This window comes from Opisthocomus hoazin, chromosome 22, assembly GCF_030867145.1.
Source record: "Opisthocomus hoazin isolate bOpiHoa1 chromosome 22, bOpiHoa1.hap1, whole genome shotgun sequence".
Classification (NCBI taxonomy): Eukaryota; Metazoa; Chordata; class Aves; order Opisthocomiformes; family Opisthocomidae; genus Opisthocomus; species Opisthocomus hoazin.
Window position 1 is genome coordinate 11,782,783 of NC_134435.1, and position 24,093 is coordinate 11,806,875.

Below are 24,093 nucleotides of genomic sequence, written 5' to 3' on the forward strand. Positions count from 1 at the left end.
AGACACTGCATACGCACCCACCCCCGAACTCTGCTGCTGCAGGGTGTCCAGTGTGAGACCCCCCAGGTGAACTGGGGCACGGCAGTGATGGAGGAGCTGGGCTATTCATCGCCAGGAACCATCAAAAGCAGTCAAAAGCCTGAGCATCACGACTTGCCTCAGCCCCATTGCATGGGATGTCACAGCCAGAAGCCCTTGCTGTCAGCCTCCGCACAGCCAGGCAACACAGCGTCACCCCATCTGTCTCCCGGCGGACAAAAGCACCCAAGGACAGAGAAATGCTACACCTGGGGACGGCTCCTCTGCAGCTGGAGGGAGTGCAGTGCAAGGGCTCCTTGCTGGTACCACTGCCGCAGTGACAAGCAGCACGTGCCAGACCCCGAACCAGCTGCCTGGGCAGAGCTGCCAGCCCTCCGGGCAGGAAAGCAGCACACCTCCGGAGACAGCCGCTGTGCAGCACCCCAGACACACGCCAGCCAGACACGGGTTCACAAAGGTGCTTGAAACCAGTCAAGCAGTTTCTTTTTATTTCTTAAAAAAAGAAAACACCCTCTCCCGCCCAAAGCCCCAAAACCCCACCGAATTAAAAAAAAAAAATCAAACCCCTAATGGTGAAAGTATAGATATGGCATTTACACAGCTACCTCTACCTTCCGCAGACCCCCCACCCGCCCACAGTAATGTAGATCTATATGCACTTACATACTATCGCGAGACATGGACAGACAAACGGGCTTCGAGAGCCTGCAGGAAGGAATGGGGCGCAGCAGGGGCTGCAGCCTGCCAGGGATGTGCCAGGCCATGGGACTGCCCCGACACCCAGCTTACCTGCCCAGAGCCGCCGTGATGCCCCCGCTTGCCGCGAGCCCCAGCCTCAGGTGGGCAAGGAGGGAGGCTGGTCTTCAGCTGATGGGCTGATGCGCCTTGCAGTCAAGTCAGGCAACCTAGCCTCCTGGCCGCCCTCCTCCTCCTCACGAGGTAGTTGGGAGCTTGGCTGCATCTGACGTACAGAGAGGAGGCGCAGCCTGGCAGCGGCTGCCAAGCCAAGGGGCACGTGTCGGACAGGGGAGGGCAAAGCCCTGCCAGCCCAATGGGTCTCGGCATCTTCCCAATGGGAGCCGTTGTCCAGCCTGCGGTCCCTTCGCAGACGGGAGAGTGCGAGGAAGGGGTAAGGCTGCAGGTGTTGGCACCCTACCGAGGGTGAACCCCACCTGGGACACTCGCCCTGCCTTCTTGGAAGCTCTTTGGGAACAAGGGAGCAATCCTGTCACGTGCTCAATGAGCCAAATACAGTACTTGTGTCAGCAAAACGAAGCACTACCAGTTCTGAGGTTCAGTCTGAGAGGAAAGCAGAAACAGCCCTCATTTAGTACGGAGGCAACAGAAAGCATTGTCCCCTTGGAGGAAAGCCAGGGGCAGTGAGGTCTCTGAGGGGCAGTGAGGTCTCTGAGACAGAGAAAGGAGAGACACTTCTGAGATTAAAAGGCCATTCAGCAGGGAGAGCAAAGACACAGCACCACGGGGAACGGGCACACGGCCCTTCCATCCCCTGCGGGAAACTGCCAGAGCAGACGGGGGACACAGGGCCACCCCTCCCCAGGTATGGCGGGGGCTGGATTTGGGCATCAGGCAGCTCTGTCTTAACCCACCCTTTCCAAAGCAAAAGGGATTTACTGGAGCAAGAGATCCGCAGAGACAAGGCAGCATTGTTCCCCCAGCCCACCCCGCAACTCTCCCGGGGAGCACAGCAACACCTCGCAACGCGCTGCGCAAGGAACTTGGTTACTAGATTGGGTTGCGGATGTATTGCTGATGGCCAGCTCAGGTGAGTCAGCCTGATCACAGCCTGAGGTGCCACCAGGGAAAACCGTAGGTGGGAGGGAGAGGAATCAGCTGGAGACTGAGGTGCATGCGTTCCCATGGCTAAAAATGAACCTTGGGGCTTCAGGATATGAGGCCAGAGTGGGATGGTCAGGGCTCCCCTATGAGATCAAACCAGGGCTGGGACAAACTGCCTTGTCACCCTTCCAGAATGACCCTGGCCTGAGGCACCACCATTTTCACTCTGTACACAGACAGGGACACCTCCAACTCCGTGTTTCCAGGGTAGAAAATACAGGACAGAGAAGGAAGTGAGCACCTGGAGGAGTGGAGAAAACTCCTTCAATTCTGCCAGCCTCAAATGAGAGGGAAAACTGTAATTGTTTTCAGCAGCAAAACAATGTGGCTGTGGAGCTGCAGCTGCAGTGCTTACACTTGCAATTAGACTAGAAAGGGCAAAGAGGCTTGGTCAACAAGAAACCCACAGAAGCACCGGGTTTAAAGCTTATCTGGAGAGAGAAATGTGGCCCTGAATCTGCAAGTAGCCAAGTACAGAAGGGAAGAAAGCAGCACTGGGAATCAACAGCTCAACCACGCTCATCCTCCATCTGGGACAGGCAACACTGTGGGCACAATTAGGCTTGGCAGGCAGGAATGTCAGCAAGGAAAAACCCCAGGCTCTGCTTGACCTGAAGTCCCTCAAACAGCCCACCATGCAGGATGAAACGAAAGTACCTGGAAGACAGGCAGATGGGGTGACAAACATGGCAGGGAGCCCCTGAGCACCAGACATGCCTCGCAACTGGTTGTGATGAGGAGCTGAGCTCCCACATTCTGGATTGCACTTGATAATATCAGCACCTACTGAAGGACCCACCGCCTGGCTGCTGCCCGCCAGCCCAGGGAAGCTCTGTGGGTCACGGGAACCGGTGGTCCCCTATTAGTCCAACAGGCAAGGGCAGTCTGTGTGGGAAGGAAAGCAAACACCCTCTTTCCAGGGCTTTCGGGGTCGTTTCGGTCCTCTGTGCCTTGCATAGTTTTCTTCAGCTACCGAAGCAAAACACCTCTGGTTCGTTGGTTACAATACTGCAAGGGAGAAGCCTGCACAGCGTCCTGGATCAGCACAGAGAGGACCTGTTACAGATGTGTGTGTGTGTGTTTTTCCACATTTTCTTCTTCCAGCAGGAGGCTGCTGAAGTTAACACTTGTCGTTGTAGAGCAGGGAAGGAGCAAGGGACGGTCCCGCGGCATGCGCGGGGCGGGGGAGCAAGGCACAGCCCTTAACCAGAGCACAACGCCCGCGCCTGCAGGTGTGCACAGAGCTACAGGGACCCCATTCTCAGCAACCATTCCTCCTTTCTGCCACATCCTCTACAGCTCTGCTACATGCCTGGACTAAGCAATGTGACCTACAGCATTTGACCGTAAGCCTGAGCCTCAGGGAAAGGCAAATCCTTTTGTGTGGCCAGATTTCCTTCATTGGTACCGTTCCATGCTTCACTTCTCTCCCTGGCTACTGCCATATTTCTTTTTAATTCCCCAGGCAGTTGGCAAAAATGTCTATCAAGGTCCATCTCCCTAGCATGGAGAGCCATGGTAGCCATGGTACGCCACGAAGCTTGGCCAGCGCAGCTCCGGCTGCACGGCTGGGCTGCGCAGTGCTCGGGGGGATGCGGGGAGGAGGGCGGGTGGGAGCACACGGATGCGGAGGGGAGGCTGAGCTGCCTCCTCCATGCTGTTGCCAACAGGCACCAGGTGGGCTGCATGGGATCTCAATTATTATCTTTTTTTTTAAAGCCAGCCTCATGGAAAACTATAAATTAATCTGCTAATTAAATACTCAGGTGAGAGACCAGGGAACCTCCAGCTGTGCAAGCAGAGGAGTGGTTATGGCTTCTTCCGTAGGTAATTGGAAGGGATCCAGCCCTCCCAGCACGGCCCCCCAGTCAGGACCTTGCAAAACCACCAGCCGCTGCTGTTCTTCTCGCGAACTTCAAACAAAGTCCCTTCTTTAAAGCTGTTGGTCTCCTCATCACCTTCAAAATCTGCCACTGCCACATAGAGAGCTTCCCCGGAGATGTCCGGACTGGAGATGGGGGCTGAGGTCCTCTCCTTGGCTTCCCCTCTCTCCACTGGCTTGGATATGACCTTTGGGCTTACGCTGCTTTTCACTTTGGCTTCATCTTGAACGGAGGCAGACAGGAACGGCTTGGCTTTCGGAGGAACCAGCATGGGCCTCCCCGGCACTGGGGACGACCTGATTTCAGGCGCTTCCCGTGTTGGAGCCCTGAGCTCTGCTGTGGGGCCAGAGGCAGGACCCCCCGTCTTCTTGGGAGGGGGTGGTCTGCGGGGTGGCACAACGGGGCGCTGTGGTGGGGGGTCCCTGGCACCCGGGGTGTTTGCTGGGCCCACAGGGGATTTGGGCAGTGCCTCTTTTGTGGTGTGGCTGTCCGGCTTGGGCAGGGGTTTGCTCTCCATGCTTGGTCGCTCCTGAAACCTTCCAGAAGCCTCCAGAGAGACCATGGCACTACTGGAGGTGCTTTCGCCAGCAGCCACGTCCTGCTCAGAGGGTTTCTCCAGGCACTTTGCAGGTCTAAGCTTGCTCCGCAGGCTGCAAATGTCCAGTTTATCATCAGCTGGAGGTGGGTCAGTCCGGGGGGCTGCAGCAGGTTTTGGCCTGATCTGAGGTCTTGACTTCAAGAATGGATTCTGGGTGATAGGCTCAGGCTTGTCCTCCATGGGCTCAGCTTTTGGCTTGGTTGGCTTGACAATGGGCCGGAGGTTTGGCTTCTTCACCTCCTTGGCTGACACCTTGTGTCCACATTCCAGTCCCATTTCGTTTTTCAGCTGGAAGAGTTTGCCCTTCTCTGGTTTCAGCTCTGGCTTCTTGCTGTCCTTCGGGGCTGCCGACTGCTTGGGTGGAATCATGGGCAAAATCATGCCTGGGGGCTTGGGGGGAGGCCTCTGCCTCTCCAGTAATTCGCCTTCCGATTTAATGATAGACTCCTTCCTGGGCGGCAGGCTGGGCTTCTCCTCTGTGTCGCGGTCTGAGATCTCCTCGTAGCCACCAGCAAAGGCTAGGTCTCCACTCTCGGGAGCCTCCTTCCCCTTCCAGTCTTTGGCCCACTTCCCACCACAGTCCGTACCGTTAGGAGGAGCCTCCGGCAGAGGACGGCACGGTCCCGTCACCTCCTCGCCAGCGCTGCTGTCGGCCGCGGTGTCGCTGAGCCGGAGCTGGGCTATCTCGTTGGGCAGCGGAGCCAGGAAATTCGGTCTGGATGCGTTGCTGGTTTTCTTGTACTTATCGATGAACGTGGCGGGGGCCCAGCCTTCCTTCTCCTCAATCTGAATGTACCACCAGCCGCTCAGGTTCTTCTCGATAACCTGCCGAGGGGAAACGAAACCTCAGACATGCCTGCAGGAGCCCTCTCTGCGCAAGAGGGGATGCTGGGTGTCTCTGAAATGATGTCAGGGTGGTATACAGCCTCGGTGGCTCCCTGTCCTGGCAACCAGAAGCCATGTAATTACAGGACTGGTACCCTAACAGGAGAGGAACCTGCTAACGACCTCTGCCAGGGAACGACACAGGCACCTCAAGGAGCTGTGGCTGCGCTGCCAGCATCCCGTCTGGTGGACAGGACTGGGATGCCAGGTGATGGCGGCAGCCGCCATGCAGCAGTGTTGGAGCGATCACCCAGCAGTGACACGGCACGGATCGGCAACTGTCCGGCCCCTGCGGGCTCCAGATGCAGGGCTGGGGCCTGGGAGGAGCTGACTGGGGCAGCCGTAGAAGAAAAGTCCTCTTACAGAGGCACAGCTTGCATTTTGAAAAGCAAAATCATATCTGCAAGAGGGATTCTGCCAACAAAAGCAGGTGTGCTAGGAAAGCAATTTTGGAAGAGCTTTTAACTTCATACCTGGCCTAACTAAGAAAAACCCCATCATGTCTGCCCCCATTTGTGATGTGGTTTTAATTTCCACTACCTCAGACAACGCAGCACCCACACACTTGGAGGACAGCAGGCCACCAGGAGCACCAGGGACTCCAAAGTCTCAGGAGCTCATAAAGGTTTCTCTCCCACTCTACAAGAGCCTTCGGATGTTAACAGTCCACAGAGACAACAACATGCACCACCATGGCCAGTTTCCTCCCAGAACACCGTGGTAAGCAGATCTTCCCTGCCTGGAAAGGGAGCTCCGGCCTGAAACAGATCCCAGGGCAACGGGAGTCAGGAGCGCTGCACTGCCGTTGAAGATGTGAGAAGGGAAAGTGACAGTCTTACCTCAACTTTCATTCCTGCTTGGAAGCTGATGCCATCAGGGATGGTGGTCTGGAAGTCAGCAATGGTGTAATACTCCTCTTCCACTTGAGGAGGGACAGGAGGTTTTGGCAGATTCAACCCACGTGGCTATGACAAGAAAAAAGAAAACCTGTCAGCGTGTTTCTACAGGTGTGACATGACATCCACACAGGCCACCAGCCTGCAGAGACACAGCCAGCATGGCCAGGCCAGGGACATGAGCTGTGCCCATGCAGCACCCTCACTGACACAAACCAGCAAACCACTTCCAGGCTGAGCAGAAAATTGGTCAGCGCCAGAGCTCTTGCTGGAAGCAGTCACCCTCCTCAGAGGGAGCCAGTCTGAAGCCTCCCACTGGCAAATCAGCCTTGCGGGACAGACTGGCCAGAAGTTCATTTAAAGACCACACGCAAAGAGAAGAGTCTTCAAACAGCAGGGAGGTGGCATGGCATGCATACTCCAGCCTTGACCAAGAGCAGACCCCATGGTACAGGGGCAAGACCCCAAGCAAAGAACAACTAGTTGCCAGAGCTCCTTTCAGTGCTCCTCTCCGACTCCCTTTGCTACTGCTGCTCTCCTACATCTGCTGGCACTTACTATGGTGAGATCTCGGCGAGGAGGGGGTCTCTGCCTCATCTTTGGTGACTCTGCGGAGGAAGAATTTCAGATGCTATTGAGTTTCTGGCTTTTGGTCACACATGTGTTCACAAAAGACAAGTGAAAGAAAACAGACAGGCAAGGACAAAGTCTGTCCCATGGGCAAAGAGGCCAAAGGAGGGACCTGTCCACCTGGTACCCTCAGTGGCATGGGCCACCCAGGTTTTGAGGGCATCCCACTGGAAGAGGAACCAGCTTTGCACCATCAGGTGCTGCTAGGAAATGCAGCTGAGGTCACCACATGAAAGTGCTTTTTCATTGCAGGCCTGACCCAGAAGACCTGGCCTGTGGAGGTGTTAAAACCCCCCAGCTTCTGAGGAGAGCATCTCCAGTCTGGAGGGGGAGGCTTTTATCCCCATCACATTTGCTGATCCTCAGCAGGTCCCTGGGCAGCACAGTGCTCGTGCCCCATCTGCCTGTACAATGTCACCTCCAGACCTTGCTGCAGAGTTCACAGCGCCTGCAAACCTTCTGCCTCCTCACACCCTGCTACGTCACCCAAAAGCCTGCAGGAAAGGCTGCACTGACACCCCAGCCACCACCGGCCTCCTCCCGACTGGCCACTTACTGCGTCGGATGTCAGCACTGGGCAGGGGACGGCTGTCGAATCTCCCGTCCCTTTGGCCAGCGAGCCCATCCTTCTCTCGGCTTGCCAAGACCTGCTGCCGGGAGACGCCATCCAGATCCAAGGCACATGAATGGGCAGAGGAGCCTGACCCCAGCTTCTGCGAGAACATCTCTCCATTCCCCTTTTTGAGGTAGGAGGCGGGGGCCCAGCCTTCTTGGCCCTGGTACCTGTGGTGGCAACAACGGCAGCGTCACCGTGCTGAGCCCCTGTGCTGTCCCGGGGCCACAAGCCCTTCCCGGAGGAGCAACGCACTGCACTGGAGTGGTGTTGAGACATTGGACATCCCCGGAGCTCAGGACACGCGCTGACTGAAGGTACTGCATGATCTGGGCAAAAAGAGCTTGCCTGGTGTCATTCTCCGTGGCACACGGGCACCTGGAGAGCTCCAGCCATGACCAACACTCCTGTGCAAGCCAGCCGCAGCCAGCGGGCAGGGGCTGGGGACGGCACGAAGCCCAATCTCCTTTTCACTTCAACAATCACACCGGTTCAGGAATGAAGCGCACTGGCAGGGGAAGCAAAGGGAAGAACCAGAGGGCTGCTGCCGGGACTGATGTACTTGGTCCATGGAGAAATCACAAGCCCTCTGCCTGAGCGCCGGCAGCCTGGATCCCTTCCCTGATCTAGATCTGCAGTGTTCAGGAGAGAAAGCAGCCCCATGATCTGACCGAGAACCCACACCTGCAGAGTCTCCCTGTCATGCTGGAAGGTCAGGTGCCAGCATCAGACTCCCTGCTGGCTGGGCTGCAGCCACCATGCTCAGATGGCACCAAATACTGAGCCTGTCACTGCCTTTAGAGCTCTTGTGGCAGCTCTCCTCTGTTTAAAAAGTCAATGGACGTTTTTCCAGGGCTTTTCTGCTGCCAAGACCAGAGGTTCAATGTAAGGTCAAGAAAATTGCAGTGTGTGCTCCCACCCTGCTTAAGTCCGGCCGTTTGCTAGACCACAGACAAGAGAAAATAAACTTCCAGGAGAAAACAAGTATCAGCTCAGGATGATCTGGAGTCTTTGGCCTCAGCATGCCCTGCAGGCAGCAGACCTGGCCTGGACAAAGGCCCTTCTCCGCAGGAGCCTCCTGACACAGCCAGAGGATCCAGCCTGCTCGCAGGACACTCACTGGTTCTCCTGTCAGCAGCACGTGACGTAACACTGACGCTCCCACACCAGTTCCCTTCGCACTGCTGGGGCATGCGATGCCGTGACACAGTCCGCCTCCCAGCACAGGGAATCGGGGCAATTTAAAGATGTTTAACCACAGCTATGCTTGGCTGAAGCCCTGAATGTCAGCTAGACTTACTTTGTAGGGATGGAGAGAAATGAGTTCTGGCACCCTAGCCTTGCCTGTGGACTGTACACCCATCTCTGCTTCGCACAGCCCCGGCTATAGTGCCAGGGAAGAGGAAGAGGTAGAGGTAGGGACGGTACCTGATTTTCCACCAGCCCTCCAGGTTCTTCTGGATCACCTCCACCACAGCCCCTTTGTCCAGGTTCATTTCATCCTGGTCTCTTGCAGTATATGGATAAATAACGGTGTACTTCTCCTCTGTTGGAAAGAAAATGCAGTTTCACGGAGACAATTGTTTTACGAAAACCCAGACTCAGTCAAGCAATGATTAAAAGCTTTACATAATGATAATTCCTGTTGTAATACATGTGGAAACACACAGAGATACACAATCATTCATAAAAGAAATGCCAGTGAAATGTATTTTAAAAACCCAGCTGCCTTTTGAAATGTAGGCTTTGCTGTGCTAGTCTGATCCAACAAGTTGTCTAAAACAGTTCCTCCTCTGCCTTAGGAATAAAGACTGTCTTTTCACCTGCTCTTCACAGGAGCCCGTCCATGCATCCATTTCAGTCCTCTATAGCGGGAAAGAAATTCCACAGACATCAGGGAGCAATCCCCTTCACACAGACGTGCTCTCATGCACAACTCTCAAACTGCAGGTCTACACAAACTTCCCTGTTCAACAGTTGGGTCCCTCAAGACACTGGTCAAACCCACATGGTGAGCCTGGAGAAGAGCCTGAGGTCCTGTCCATTAGACCAAACAATGGTAAGTAGGGACACAGATGCTCTTCCCTTCAAGAGGAAGAGGAAACATCCTAACAGCCATGCAGACAACATGTCAGACAAATGGGTCCATCCATCCACTCCTCTCCCTCACCTTGTCTTGTCCTCTCTGGAGGAAACCCAGGAAAACAATTGCCTGTGCTTAAGCGGGGCCACAACAGGGTGAAGGCCATTTTGGGAAAAGTCTACCTCCAAACCCCACACCTCTGGATATTCATATATCCCCACCGTGCATGTTTCCTGGCTTTGTCTTCTTGGAGGAGAACAGCCCTCGAAGGGCCTGATTTCCCATTCCCTTCATGCAAATGAGTCAGATCAGAAAATGTCCTGTCACATCCAGCAAAACCAAGCTGGCTCTTCTCCTCCTGACTCCATCCAAGCCACCAACCCCAGGGCCACGGCTCAGAGAAGCTACTCTTACAGGAACTAAGGCAGCAGTTGTGAGAAGTCTGCATACATGTGTTGGGGAAACCAGAAACTCCAGCCTCTGTACCCAAAACAAGCCTCAACAAGTTACAAGGGACAGCTGATAGAGGAAAGAGAGGTGGACATGAGTGAGCCTAATGGAAGGCTGAGGAGCATGTATGGCACGTGTTGAGGACTGACACAAGCAGGGTCCATCACATGCAAAGTGAACAAACATGCAGACAAGGTTCCAAGCACAAAACATGGGCAGCTGAACAAGTCTCTATGAAGTCCACCTTGACCCCATCCACTGGTGTACAAGTCCCCAAGAGTCCGACGGCGGCCAACGTGCCTGGGAAGAGACCAGTATCTCCACGGGACTGGGAAGAGCATGTTGGGGAAGCAGGAGAAGGACAAGAGAGGACGTAAGGAGGTGGCACTTGAGGTCCAAGAGGAGACAGGGCAGACACCAGAGAGTGGCACAGAGACTGTACTTGCCTGGAGCCCTCTGGGACCCTCCCTGGTCTAAGTCTCCCCTCCCACCTCCACCTCCCCGAGCAACGGGCTGAGCCAGCTACAGCACTGCTCTGAGCGTACAGTGCTCAATGGGAACGATGCATTCTCCAGGGGCATTTCAGATTTGTTCTAAGCAAAAGTTGCAACCTTGCTGTTCTCATAATATGAGCTCATGCATGTTCCTTGTTCTGCATATGTTTAGAAGACAAGGGAATTGTCCTAGGACCCGAGCTTTGCTCCTCCTCCAGCGCAGGTAAAACAGCTCCCTGGGGCCTAAAGGAGGCATTGGGCTGGCAGAACTGGGTGTTTCCTGGAGGCGGCATCTTCAGCCCCTCTGCGAGGGAGCAGAAAGGCCAGCAATTCCACCGCCAGTATCCAGCTGCCCCACTCCTGCTACTGCACTGGAGCAGAGTGCTGGGCAGGCAGGACCGTTACGGGCAGAGATGACTGAACAGCATGTGTGAGTTTGTCCCTCCATGGGCTCTTGCCTGCCGGAGTCAGGGAGGGCTAAGCAGTCCTGCGAGCAGCTCAGTGCAGTTCAGCACGAAGAAACTGGGGCAGACGTCTCCAACAGCTTCTTACCTTCATCGGGCTGCATTGAGAACTCATCCTGGACACCATCCTGGGCCTCCAGGCAGGTCGCCGGCACCCAGCCTTGCTCCTCCGACGTGCTCACAAACCACCAGCCTGAGAAGAAAACAGCAGGCGGCTCAGACAAGCGCTCCCACTAGTGAAAAACTCCCTCCCTCTGTCCCTCCAAACCATCAGCCTGGGGGGCTTTGGCCCCTCCTTGCTGCCTACATGGGAGGCTGGGGTGACCCCAAAGCAACAGAGCCAAGCACTCTGAAAGGGAGCACAGACAGCAGCATGGGAGAATTGCAGCTGAATGCTACCTAAATGTATGGTTCCCTCCTCATGAAAAATGGGAGAGACTCTGAGAACTGAATGGCTCCAGCCACCGCGTTTGCTTTCCTTTTTCTTTTTTCCCTTCATGGTTCATTTTCCCTCAGTCTGGGTCAGCAAGCCCAGGCCAATTAGCAGAGATGAATACACTGTCTGCAAATCAATAGCTGACTCCTGCTGCGCTCTCGCCTTCGTTACATATGTGGAAACAGCAAATTTTAAAAGCTAAGAGCAAATGCAGGATTAAAACATGAGCTCTCCCAGCGGAAACCTAGCCAGCTCCATAGCGGCCACAAGCAATTCTGGGCCACCCTGGGTGTCCATTCAAAACAAATGTGTGCTCCTCAGTTATTAAAAGCACAAGATATTTGTGTCTTTAGGGGGAAAAAAAAATAAAGACTGAGCATTATCCTCAGAACCTCACTAGTGAGTCATTTAGAAAGACAAATACATTGTCAGGGAGGGAATCAGCAGCTGCTTGCATGGAAGAGAAAACCTGGGCTGACATTTGATAAATAAATTATTTGCCATATCTTTCAAATTGGCTGGGCTAATAGGTTTCATTTGCTTCAGGGTTGCTTTTATTGTCCCCATTCTCAAACATAGCTGCTGGTGCAACTATTCCTCTGGGGACCAGGTTTCCAGAACTTTAAAATGCATTTTCATAATTTATCTTTAAAGCCCCCTAAGCAACTTCTATTAACTTCAGGGAATAAATTCCCCTTTTCAGCAACTCCACAAGTTGGGCCCATGGCATAATTTGATGCCTTTGCAGAGGTTAAGAGCAAGCTTAAGTTCTGAAGCAAGCGAATGGCTCGGCTGCCTGCCCCTGCTCCACGGCTGGGAGCTTCACTGTGGTCAGAGGCACGAATCGCCAGTGCACAATGGGGCCTTTCATGGGCACCATGAGCGTGGCCCCCGTTGTCAATAAAACGAGCCTGCCAACTCCGGGAACGGCTTTTGTCCTCAGGACCCATCGGCCCATCGGAAGTTTTTCAGCACAAAGAAGCATAAAGTTGAGACTATAAAAGACGGACGGCACCTGGCGCTCAGCACATGGGTAACCAGACCCTTCCTTCAGAGACAGCCCTGAAGCCTTGTCCACGCTCATAAAGACAGCCTGCAGACTGAAGCTGCTTCCTCCACGTCCCACCACAGCTGACCAGCCAAGGACATCCCTGTGATGTGCCAGGAGGTTGTTTCACTTAAGGTCCTACTAGGAAAGCACCGACAATACAGCATTGCTATTCCTGTCCCTGCTCTGCAACGCGGAGTAGACTCGAAGCTCTCTGCCATGCCAAACTGTCTGTACCTGATTCGTTCTTCTCAATGATATCCACCAACTGGCCCACGCACAAGCTGATCTCGGAGCTCTCCTGCTTCTGGTAGTCCGCCACCACGACATACTGCTCCAGCACCAAAGGGTCGACCGACGCAGAGTCAGCTCCTGCACAGGGGGGATAAGAACTGACCCATGTGCTGGGGTCAGCACCAGCTCCCGAGAGTGTGGGCCACCGCTCCCAAGCACCTGCGGGCCTGCGAGCAGCTCCAGGACACCCTGGGGACCCCAGCGTGAGAGACGTGAGCCAGAAACTTGGGCAGAGTGAGGAGGAGAGGGACCAAACCAGCAGCCAGGTGAGGTTGTTACAGCCAGGTGAGACCTTTCACTTGCTACCCACCTTTCTGCTCACAGAACTGTCCAGGCAACCCGCCCACCGCCCTAGATGTGCACTGCAGCCTGGTCCCTGCTGGTGGAGGCTGAGGGAGGCTCGGGGCAGTCTCCTGGGCACTGGCATCAGCTTCCCATGGCGAACGGACTGGCTCAGACTCCAACTCTGTACACACAACCTGCAGCAAGTTGGCTGAAGAGCCGGGACACCCGGGTGGAGGGCTGTTTGCAGGACAAAGCAGCACCCCCGTCGTGGTTGCCCTTCTGTACTTCAGTCACTCGCCAGCACGGTTTGCTCTCTGCTGCTTGCTGCACTGCCTCTGCCCAGCTGCTCCTGCTGCGGACCCCGACGCCGTGTCAGCGCAGCACAAACCCCAGAACCCCCGGGAGGAGCAAAGGGGCGGGATTCACCGGGAGCACAGCCCTCCTTCGGCCAGAGAGGGGCCTGGCACCGGCGGGGGTGGTGGTGGGAAGGAGAGCCGGGTGCGGGGCAGCGGCTGCGCAGAGCCCGGGCGGACGGCAGGTGGCGCTGCGGGCTAAGGCAGGGGATACCCCCAGGGCAGGGAACACCCCCCGGGCAGGGGTCACCCCCTGGGCGGCGGACACCCCCCCCCGGGCAGGGGTCACCCCTCGGGGCAGGGGTCATCCCCCGCGCAAGGGACACCCCCCCGGGCAGGGAGCAGACCCTGCGTGCTCCGTGCCCCGTCCAGCCCCACCAGCAGGGCGCTCGCTGGGCTCAGCCTCCTCTACACCAGCCACACGGCACTGGGGCACCCACAGCACCAGCAGCACTCCAAAACGCCTCCAGCACCCGTCCGCCTCCAAAACCCTCTGAGGAGCAAAACGGGGGCAGAAACTGTTCCCATGACTCCTCTGCACCCCGAGCCCTGGCTCTGCCCTCCAACCCAACGCTTTGCCCTGTGGCTTCACAACCAGTCAGAGGAGGACACTGCTTCACTACCCCATTCTCCCCAGGCACGGTAAGAATTAATTAGTATTTGCCAAGTGCTTTGGAAATAGGATAGTGTTAATTATTATAGCACAAGTGACAGAAAAGATTCACACCCCTGATCACGAGTGTTAAATCGGATTTACAGGGGCTGTGCATGGAGCCTCCAGTTTTGGGTGGGGACACAAATCCCACCTGGCCCTGCCCTCTAGTTACTGCAGCACGGCAGACACACGGGGCAACCACCTCCCAGCCCCTAAAGGGCAGGAGAAGCGACGATCCCTGGGGATGCACAGGCAAAATGCAGCAAGGACGAATTCAGGCTACGTATCAGGAAGAAGTCTCTATGGCCAAGCGCATCTACACTGCGACGGCTCCCCCACCATGTGAGAGGTCTCAGCCTGACAGAAAATCTTTCCTACAGGGTAACTTAGTGCAGGGCACAATGCTGCAATGAGCAGAACAAGAGAGGTGAGTGGAGATGGACAAGATCTAGCAGTCTTCAGCAATCTGCTCTCCCACAGAGAAGTTATCCTGTGCCCAAGGTCACAACTTCTCAAATGGCTCTGAGAAAGACACAGACCTCAACAAAGGTTTAAATGAACACTGTATCTTCAGGACAGTCTTATTTAAAGGAAGAGGGGGCAAATTGTTGGTGTTATTCTGCTATAAACAGCATGCTGCAGGGCTCCAGGTGAGCTGGCCAAGTGCATTGGATCCATTACCACTAATGAAAGCCTCCTCCATGCCAAAACCCACAGGTGGGGCACCAGACAGAATGAAAAATAGCCCTCTAAAGTGAATGGTGGATGCTAGGACTATCTATTCTACGAGTTCAATTAAAGATTTGTGCTTAAAGTGATCAGAGGATCTACCCAGCCCCTGAGAGAAGAGTAACAGCTACAGGAAGAGAGAAATACTCTCCTTTCTGCCTCCCTCGCTGTAATTACACACATTGCTCTGAGGCTATTTGTAGTTTCAGCAGGCAATTGTGGATCCTCCAATGTACCTATTAAACCAGTAACAGAAGTGGTAAACTGAGCTTGGAGGAAGAAGTAGGAGTTAATTTCAGGAGTGTCTTCACCTGGCATAATCGTCCTCAACCACAAAAGTACACACTCCAGTTAACAACAAAACATCCTATTCATGGGCAGACTTAGTCTCTTAAAAATAGCAATGGTGTAAACCTTATCATCTAAGATGAGAGACAGCACTAAAGCTCTGCAGCTGGGCAGAAGAGGAAGCATTAGTACCGTCCAGAGTCCTCAAGACAGTGAGTTTTGCAGCCAGCTGTAGGAAGGAGCACAGTTCGTGTGTCCTGAACACACCCCACCTGTGAGACTGGCACACACGTGGCCTAGAGGAGTGATGTGCACTGAGCCAAGAGACCACTGAGGTCCTTGGACTAGACTTTCAGAACTGATGCTTGCCGTGGATGCAGGAGAGCTGCCAGGGAGATGTGTTCAGCTCCGCAGGCAGGGCCGGACAGAAGCTGCCTCCAGGCAGTGCCCATCCCAGCCACCAACCCAAGGGCTGCTCAGCGCGGCGACCTTGCTCTCAAGACACATCACAGACGAGTGATGGGTCAGTCCATAAATCCTTGCAGGTTTTGTTTGACCAGGAACATGGCCATTCACGCAAAGTGTTGAGATGTGTAAAACCAGGTAGGAAATCTCACAGATACAGGGTAGCTTGTGACATTTCCAGCTTTCCAATTTCAGGCTTTTCAGTATCAGTGCCAAAAGTGAGGGCTTCCTTACGGGACTTGGACACTGGTTTCTCCAGAGGGAACAAAGAGCTCAGGACTGAAAGAAACGAGGGAGCACAGGTATTTGTTTTTGAAGCTTGCCCTTGCTGTACACTCTAGCCCTTGCCTAATGCACCTTACAAAAATGTCATGCTTTATCCAATTTTGGATAAAGTTTCCTCCTTCTAGTCCTCCGGCCTGTGCTAATCTGTCGCATGCCCTCAGGACAGCCTCTCCTCTCCCAGACCTGAGGGGTTTGTGAAGATGCAAAAGTGAGTTTCTTCCTGCTGTCATGTGAAATGCGCACTAGACATTGCGCTGTACTCTCTGCAAGCCCTTGCATCTCTCCGGGGATTTTTCCAGAACTGGAAAATAATCACACGGAAATACCATTTGCCAGTGGAGTTTTAGAAAGGTCCCCAACGGCTGTAGGACCTGACAGCTGTGCTTTCGCTGTCTCTCATCAGACTGAGTACTGTGCTTTGGGGTCTCGACGCCTTTGCAGGCGCATCACACAGCACAGCCAAAGGGATGCAGCCACACAAGCAAGGAGCTGAAATAAAACTGGCAGAGGGATACTGGAGCTCTCTGCCAGCCTCCTTGGGCAGCTCCACCCAAATACGAACTGTGGAGACAGTTTCAGATTCCCCTGCACTAAATCCATGCCGCAACAAACCCATGACTTGCCATCTGTGCTTTCTGTTGAACTGCGGGAGGAGTGAATAGATACGCTAAAAACAGTCTTGGGGACTGATACGATGTCCACTTTTAGATGTGCCGAAATCAGTGGCCAAGTCAGTCTTCAGCGTCCCTGAGTCTGGGGAATAATCCACCCCCCTGCAAGCTGCAGGCTGTACGAATCCTGGGCTCATAGATACGTGGGACTACAAATATTGGTAAAAAAATCTCAGCCGAGGGAGCAGATTTTATTTCCAATGCTCACCTACACCAGACCCTCCTCGCAACAGCAAATGTCACTGGAGTCTCGTGGTTACCACAGGCGGCTGAGGGCAGGCTGCACTTTAACCCACTTTGCATCCCAGTGTTTGCTTAAATCCTGTTTCAAAACAGGGCTTGCTGTGCCAGGAGCTCGGAAGCTCTTCCCAGCGCTCTCCAGCAGAGCAGCTCACCCCCTCTCTGGCAATGCTGGAAGAAATAAGCAATTGGGAAACAACTCTTGTGATCTTTGCTGGTTAGCAGCTATTGCTTGCCCCCTCCTCAGGGAGATGCCCTGTTGAAAGAGCCTTTTTTGTGCCTTGCTGCATTTGCTACCTCAAAGCAGGCCCAGCCTGAAAACTGATGAACCATCAGGGACTTCCACAAGGTAGAAGAGGATTCAGGGCAAAATTTTCAGGGGAAAATGCCACGACAGTGAGAGGAGTCTCTGAACACATCTGGCACAAGGCATCGGCCCTTTGTAACCTTACTGCACACAAACATCTTTCCCTGATGGCTACCGCACATATGTAAGGTGCCATGGGCAAAACATCGCATCCTGCCCGGCCAGAGCAGGCTCTGGCTTGGATGTTGCCCAAACTCTCCCTGTTCCCTTCCTCTCCACAGTGCCAAGCAAACAGCATTGTAAAGCGCATTTTCTCTTTGGCCTCAGCAACACCCCTGTGTCATGTATAAACCCGCCGTGCCAACAGGATGGCAGAGTGAAGCTGCCCATAAACCGGCAGAGGGAAGGCAGGACAAAGCTGCGGACACAAAGAGGAGAAAAGCTCCTGCTTCTCCAGCAGCCAGCATTGTTAAATTTAATTCTGCCCTCAAAGAACTGAGTTATGCGGCACAAATTTTCTTCCTCTTCTCCTCAACCCTACAGAGGTCTTCTTTTCTCTTGTCTAACGTAAGTGGACTGGGTTCAAAGTGATCTAAACACACGCTGATCTCACAGGGAAACATAACATCTTTCCCTTATTCAGCAAATGTTCCTGCTGAGCCAGCACACAAGAGTTTTCAAGATGAGGGACATTGTATCTTTATTTTACCTGTTTTATTAAAAGAGAGAAGAAAAACATTGCAGTGTGTTTTTGTCCCTACCCACAGCCAGAGACTTCTCTCTGCCTCCAAAGCTAGTTGAAGACCCACCATTTCAGCACAAGAAAGCTATTACAAAAAATGCAGTTTGTGCTCGCAAGTGGCTCGTGAGAGCTATAAAACGACCATCCCAAGGTCCAGCTTTGACAGACACATCTTGCAGCAGACAGAGTTTGAGGACAAAATGTTGTCTGAAGGTTTTAACTATACTGGTAAACCCGTGCTAGTCAATCAGGAGAGCACCCAGCTATGACCTGGCCATGAGAACAGAGCAAAACCAGGAGACACTGTTCAAGCAACAACATCTGAGCTTGTCATATGCATTCTACAACCAGTCCCAGGTAAGAGGCTGGGACACCATCAGTTGTTGAGGAAGGGATGCCCTGCAGATCCAGTAGAAAAGAAGGGAAAGTAGAATTAAGTCTTTGAGGCTCCCCTATGCCTTTTCTCTCTCCTCCAAGAGGAACCCACTCATCTACAAGCGAATCTGCTTACGCAGCTTATGGCAGTGCCAACTCTCAGGCCAAAAACTTCTCCACAACCTATTTCAGAAGAATGTCTATCAAGCCAAGAGTCATACCTTCCTTCCCAAAGACCCTCATGCTATTTTTATACCTTCTGTGGCTCCAGCAGCTTAAAGTTGCCCTCCCTAATTCACAGATTGAAGGCTCTTCCCCTCCTCTCTCCTTCTCCTCTCTCTGTGAAGCTCAGCTAACTGCTAAAACACACCAACTAGGAGGTCTTTCAGAGATGTTCCCCTCCCTTGAGGAGCTGGGGTAGGGCATCGCAGACCCAACTGTCCACCCAAAGGGTCCCAGCTGGTCCAATCACCAATACCACTGCATCGGAGTCTTTTAACCTCATGCTGACCACCACGCAGCTCAGACCTTCCTCCAGTCTTGGGAAATTTTTCATCCCCATCCTCCTGGCTGCAGATCAAGCCCTGCCCTTCACCCAAGCCCTGCGATACAGTCCCTGCATGCAGAGCTGTACTGACAGCTAAGCGCCAGTCCCGAGCCCGCCACACCTCCTCTCCACTACTGCCCCGTGTCCACCAGCCACCACAGAAAGCCACAGGGGACATGACAGCTTCTTGCAAGGGGCTTGCCTGCCCAGCCTGAGCAGGTGCTCCCCGGCGAAAGGCAAAGCGAGAGCAAGGGCCAGGTAGCGAGCGGCTGTTACTACCTCTCTGCAGGAAAGAGGCCGTTCTCTGGATAAACCCTGATGGAGGAACAAAATGACGGGAGACAAGGCATGAGGTGGTGGTGGGGGAAACGGATGGGGGGTGGCAGCAACGGTGGCAATGACTCAAATAATGAGCGAACAGGGAGGCCAGCACAGCCTGCAGAGCTGCTGGCACAGGGGTATGTGAGACCGGGACTTGGAGGCTGCAGTGAAACCCTGGGCGGGCGGAGGGGGCACACCATGTCGGAAAGCCCCACACGCCACAGGGGACCACAGCCGGGGGTTGGCCCACCATGGGGCCGGACCCTCATCCCACTCCAGGATACCACAGCTGTGGGTGAAAGGAGGAGCTGGTGGAACTGGCGGAGAGGAAAGGAGTCCTTACCAGACCTCTTCTTTCCAGTGGGCTCCCTGAAAAAGAGAAGGAAGAGCGTCAGCAGAGGGATGGGGCAGTTGGGTTGGCTGTTGGCCAGACAACAAACCTGTGCAGGAAAGCACAGCAGCTCTGAACCCAGTGGGGCCACTGACCTCCCTCAGCCAACTAACATCCCCACAGGTGACATGGGGCATCACCTGCTTTGCAAACAGCCTGTCTCTCCCCCCATCATTTAGTAAATTAGTGCTTTCGTCTTTCCCAGGGTGAGGCTTGGTTGCTGGCCTGGGCTCCTCAGTGGCTTGGTCTGACAGCCACAACTCCCACCATGTCACTTGGCGAAGGTGGGTGCGTTGGGATGATGTGGCAGCAGAGTCAGGAGTTAGGGCAGCCCAAACCCCAGAACTCCTCCCAGCACAGACCACAGCTCCCACAGAAGTGGGCACCACTTTGGAGACAGGCAAAGAGGGAAATACCGAACTTCCTCCATGTCCTGCATCTCTCTCAGGGACAAGGATGGGGAGTGGTTGAGGAAGGGGCAAACATTTATACCCCAAACCAGAACAATTCATTAAAGTGTTGTAGACAGGATGAACACCAGGGCTGTGCAGCAGAAAAAGTGCTTCCAGGACAGAGCAAGCAGGAGCCATTGGTGGTTATGAGGAGGCAATGAAGTAGCTTCAGCTCAAGTTCTCTTACTACAGCCAGCACTGGCCACACTGAGATGGGTTAGAAACCACAGGTCCTGGGTCCCTTCTGTTATCTGAATGTGCCAAGAAACATGGTTGCTGAACAGCCTCAACCCAGGGCACAAGCACAACCCTCTTCAGGCACAATGAAATTGAGGGCATTTCATGATTAAAAAACAAACACCAAATCAAAGAAAATATGGGCTCAGAAATGCCTCAAAAAATGATGGGTAATAAAACAAGACACTCAACTAGCCTGAAACCCAAACAAATGCACCAGCTCTGCTCCCAGCCCAACCACAGCAGTCTATGTTGCTACAAAAGGGCTCTCAACACTTCCACATAATTCACCGCCGTGGCCTTGGAATGCTGCTGTAGTGTGGGGTGATGGTAACCTGCTCCCTGTTCACTTACGGAGGAGACTGCTTTCCCCGCTCCTCAGACTGACACGTGTGATAGATCAAGACCATCTGGCCAGGATGAAATATTCTGGTGCCAGGAGATATGCATCGATCCTTGTTATTTCCAGGAAGAGTAACAAGCACAGAGCGGGCACTGGAGTTTCCAAGGAGAACAACATTCACCTGGTGGTAAGGGCACCCTCAAGAGGCTTCAAGCTGCCTGACCACTGCTTGGAAAGGCACTGGACCAGCCCAGATGGACCCCAGAAGCCCCTTCATCTACGTATCAAGTCCACTGGCAAAACAGACTTTTCCCCTCCCTCCCCTTTGTTTTCAAGCCAAGCAGAGAAATCTCTCCATGCTGAGCAAGAAAGCCAGCCAGAGCTGGGCTACGCTTTGTTCTCTTTCAAGCTTATCTGCATTTTCAAACCATAATTAGTGCAGATATTATATTCCCCTGGAGTGATGGGGTGATGCCAGGACTTGGCTGCCTTCAAAGACTGCCCACCCATCCTGGCAATGCGTTTTGCTCACACTGCCTCATCCTCCTGGTCCCCCATTCTCTTTGCACCTTGAACCTCAGCTACTGATCCATGGAGCTATCAATAAAATTAAATGAAATGCCACAAAGTTGGACTAGAAACAAGTGGGACTTTGTTATCTAGAAACTGGAGACTATCTGTTAAGTTCAGAGACTGCAGCACTGTGCGAAGAGCTGAATGTTCTGTTCCAGGTGCAGAGACCAGTAGAGGAATCTACTGGACAAAGCATCCCAAAGACATTTCTAAACAGCGACTGCATTGCAGAGCTAAATCAGAGTTTATCAATAAGGCCCACTAAATTTGCCCCAGCTCAGCGGTACGGCGGGGAAGGGAGGCGAAGCAAGGCCAGATGAGCACGCTGGAGATCAGCAGGTGGGCATGGCATCCTTGTGCTAACAGGACGGTGCTGATGGAAATAACTGCTGCTTTTTCCCTGCCATCTGCTAAACCTATCACTGTAAGTCATCCCCCTGTTTCCTTTCACTGGCTGCTCCATCTGAGTGAGGGGGCAAGGAAGGAGATGCAATTTCACTTTGCTGCTGGGTTGTTCCTGGCACGGATACAAAGAACTGCAGGTCTGAAGACCAGCAGCCCCAGTCCACCACCTCAGAGGGGACAAGAGCTCAGACGAGACAGGAAATAGCAATAAACTCCCGGCAGCATCTCCTCCTCCTCCATTCCCCGTGGACCAGAGAAAGGCCAGCAGCAGAGCCTGCATGCAAGGCTTCCTGGAAACTGGTGGCTCCAGCAGAGAAGAAGGGAAGGCCACTCTGCCTTCCACTGTGAAACTCATTTAGCTCTCACCCCCACAACAGCCAGGCTGTGCAGATGAACCAGGCAGTCGCAGCACAATGACAAGACACTGATACAGAGCTACCACTGTGTGTCACCAACCAGCCCCACAAAGCTTCCCAGGTGATAAAACCCACGACTGGTTCTCCAGCTGCTGCTCAGGACTTTCCCAGCTCCATGTCAGGAACACAGAAAGCAAGGGTTCCCGTGTGACCGGAGTCTCACCTAAAGCACGGAGCCAACAACACAGTCTCAGGGTGCAGCGGGCTCCGTTCAGTGTCCTTGAAGAACCTACTAATCCCCCAGTGCAAGCCTGAAAGGAACTCTTAGCACCAATTAATACGCCCCATGCCACTTGTTTTTAGGAAAAAAGAGTCAGGTTTCTCAAACACCTTCTCTAGTGTATCAGACAGCATCCCTCTGCATCCAGTGATGAGAAGGAGTGAGATGGGGAGCACAAGGCTGTGGTGAGGGCATGAGGCAAAGCTAACAGCTTGAGAGGTAGGTTCAGAACAAACAGAAGCTGGCTATTCTTCAGCAACATGTAGGTGAGCTCTTCAACTCCTTACTGCAGGGTATTGCGGACACTGAAAGTCTTACAGGGTCATAATTCAGGCAAGAAATGTTAATTAAAAAACATGAGCTATAAAACCAAGAAAACCCTAAAGGCTAGGACAGTGTCTAGAGAATAACTGTTACACCAACTTAAGGAAGACAACTCCAGCTGCTGCAGACCCAGCCACACAGGAGCCACAATCAACATGCAAGATGAGGCGGATCTGAGGTCACCGTTCCAAGAAAACATCTCCCACAGAAAAAAAAAACCCAACAACTAGCTCTTGTAAAAAAAAATCCTTCTGTAATACAGTAATGCCATCAAAATAGCTGTCAGGAGGTAGTTCATCTTGTGAGTATCCAGCAAGCTTGGAGATGTTAGAAGTCTTAGAAAACTATATACAGACAAGACAGACTGAGAACTGGGGTACAACAGAGCTCTTGTCTGGGAGAACTGATGTTTAGCGAACGTTCCACTGAGCACTGAATGGAGTCCCTGTCCCCGACGCTGCGGTGTCGGCGTTGCTCCTGGGTTTACCCACTGGAGAGTCAGCCAAACTGAACCTTTGGGCACAGAAAGCTGCCCTGTTAGCACAGAAAATCAAGGACTCTGTCCATGCAAGGGGCTTGTGCTGCGGCAAAGTGTATTTTTGCAGAATGGATTCAACTCCTGTGATATTTCTGTCTGCTGTCATCTAGGAAAGACAGTTCTCAGCAGACAGTAAAGGAGACCACTAACTTGGAGCTGAGAGCTAGCCCGAGCTCCTGGTGAATCTGCACGTAGGCACCAGCAGAACTGCAAAATACACAATTCGTTATGCAAGCTGTAATTTGTCTGGATAGCAGGACATGGCTCAAAAGCCACAAGCCAGCAAGCATCCTTATCCAAACCTACACCCATCAACTCAGAGATCTCTAGTTTACCAGCAAAAGCTCCTGGAATGGCTTCCTAACTGGGGCCGTCACTCCATCTTGGAGCAAGGACCTGAGCCTCCCCTTTTTCTATTAAATCTGCTGTCACCTGGCCCAGGAGTTCATGCCCCTATTACCTGCCAAACACTTTTCAAGGGTGACAAGCAAAATGTTTGCTCCTGGCACAGCCCAGCTACAAGGGAAGGTAAACACATGAAAAGCTATGGGGAAGCAGGAAGAGATTTGCTTCTGGAAGACACTGGCTACAAGTCTGCATTTCCAATTTATGGAAACAGGGGAAAAGAACAGATTTGGTCCCTACTGTAATAATGGAAACATGTTTCTGTCCAGCATCTTCTTCTGGTGCTTTGGACCAAACAGAAGTCTTTTACCCACCGATGGCTGCCAGCACTGTAGCCTTAAGCAGGACCTTTCAATTAGCCCATATGGAAAGGACAAGCTGGCACAGTCAGATCCCATCAGGGCTGATTCTCATTTTAGCCCAGTTCTCCCGTCTCTGATTCTAAAATCATAGAATCGTAGAATCATTAAGGTTGGAAATGACCTCTAAAATCATCAAGTCCAACCGTCAATCCATCACCACCATGTCTGCTAAACTGTGTCCTGAAGTGCCAGATCCACACGTCTCTTAAACATCTCCAGGGATGGGGACTCACCCTGTTCCAATGCCTGATCACTCTTTCAGTAAAGAAATTTTTCCTAATATCCAATCTAAACCTCCCCTGACACAACTTGAGGCCATTTCCTCTCGTCCTATCACTAGTTACTTGGGAGAAGAGACCAACACCCACCTCACTACAACCTCCTTTCAGGTAGCTGTAGAGAGCGATAAGGTATCTCCTCATCCTTCTCTTCTCCAGACTAAACAATCCCAGTTCCTCAACTGCTCCTTACAAGACTTGTGCTCTAGACCC

General features: G+C 53.2%; 1 protein-coding gene across 5 annotated transcripts in view; it reads right to left on the bottom strand.

Moving 5' to 3' along the window:
- Positions 1-572: 572 nt before the first annotated feature.
- SH3PXD2B (SH3 and PX domains 2B) overlaps positions 573-24,093 on the bottom strand; it is an 82,075-nt gene continuing 58,554 nt past the window's right edge. Inside the window, exons 6-15 of one of the 5 annotated variants that reach the window (XM_075441896.1) lie at positions 19,280-19,305; positions 18,895-18,930; positions 12,617-12,751; positions 10,984-11,088; positions 10,182-10,265; positions 8,833-8,950; positions 7,348-7,574; positions 6,720-6,769; positions 6,105-6,230; positions 573-5,205 (exon numbers count right to left, since the gene is read on the bottom strand). In XM_075441896.1, the coding sequence (XP_075298011.1) occupies positions 3,709-5,205; positions 6,105-6,230; positions 6,720-6,769; positions 7,348-7,574; positions 8,833-8,950; positions 10,182-10,265; positions 10,984-11,088; positions 12,617-12,751; positions 18,895-18,930; positions 19,280-19,305 (2,404 nt within the window). In that variant the 3' untranslated portion in view covers positions 573-3,708. The remainder of the gene's footprint in view (positions 5,206-6,104; positions 6,231-6,719; positions 6,770-7,347; positions 7,575-8,832; positions 8,951-10,181; positions 10,266-10,983; positions 11,089-12,616; positions 12,752-18,894; positions 18,931-19,279; positions 19,306-24,093) is intronic. The other 4 variants (XM_075441898.1, XM_075441899.1, XM_075441901.1 and 1 more) reach the window with 4 other exon arrangements.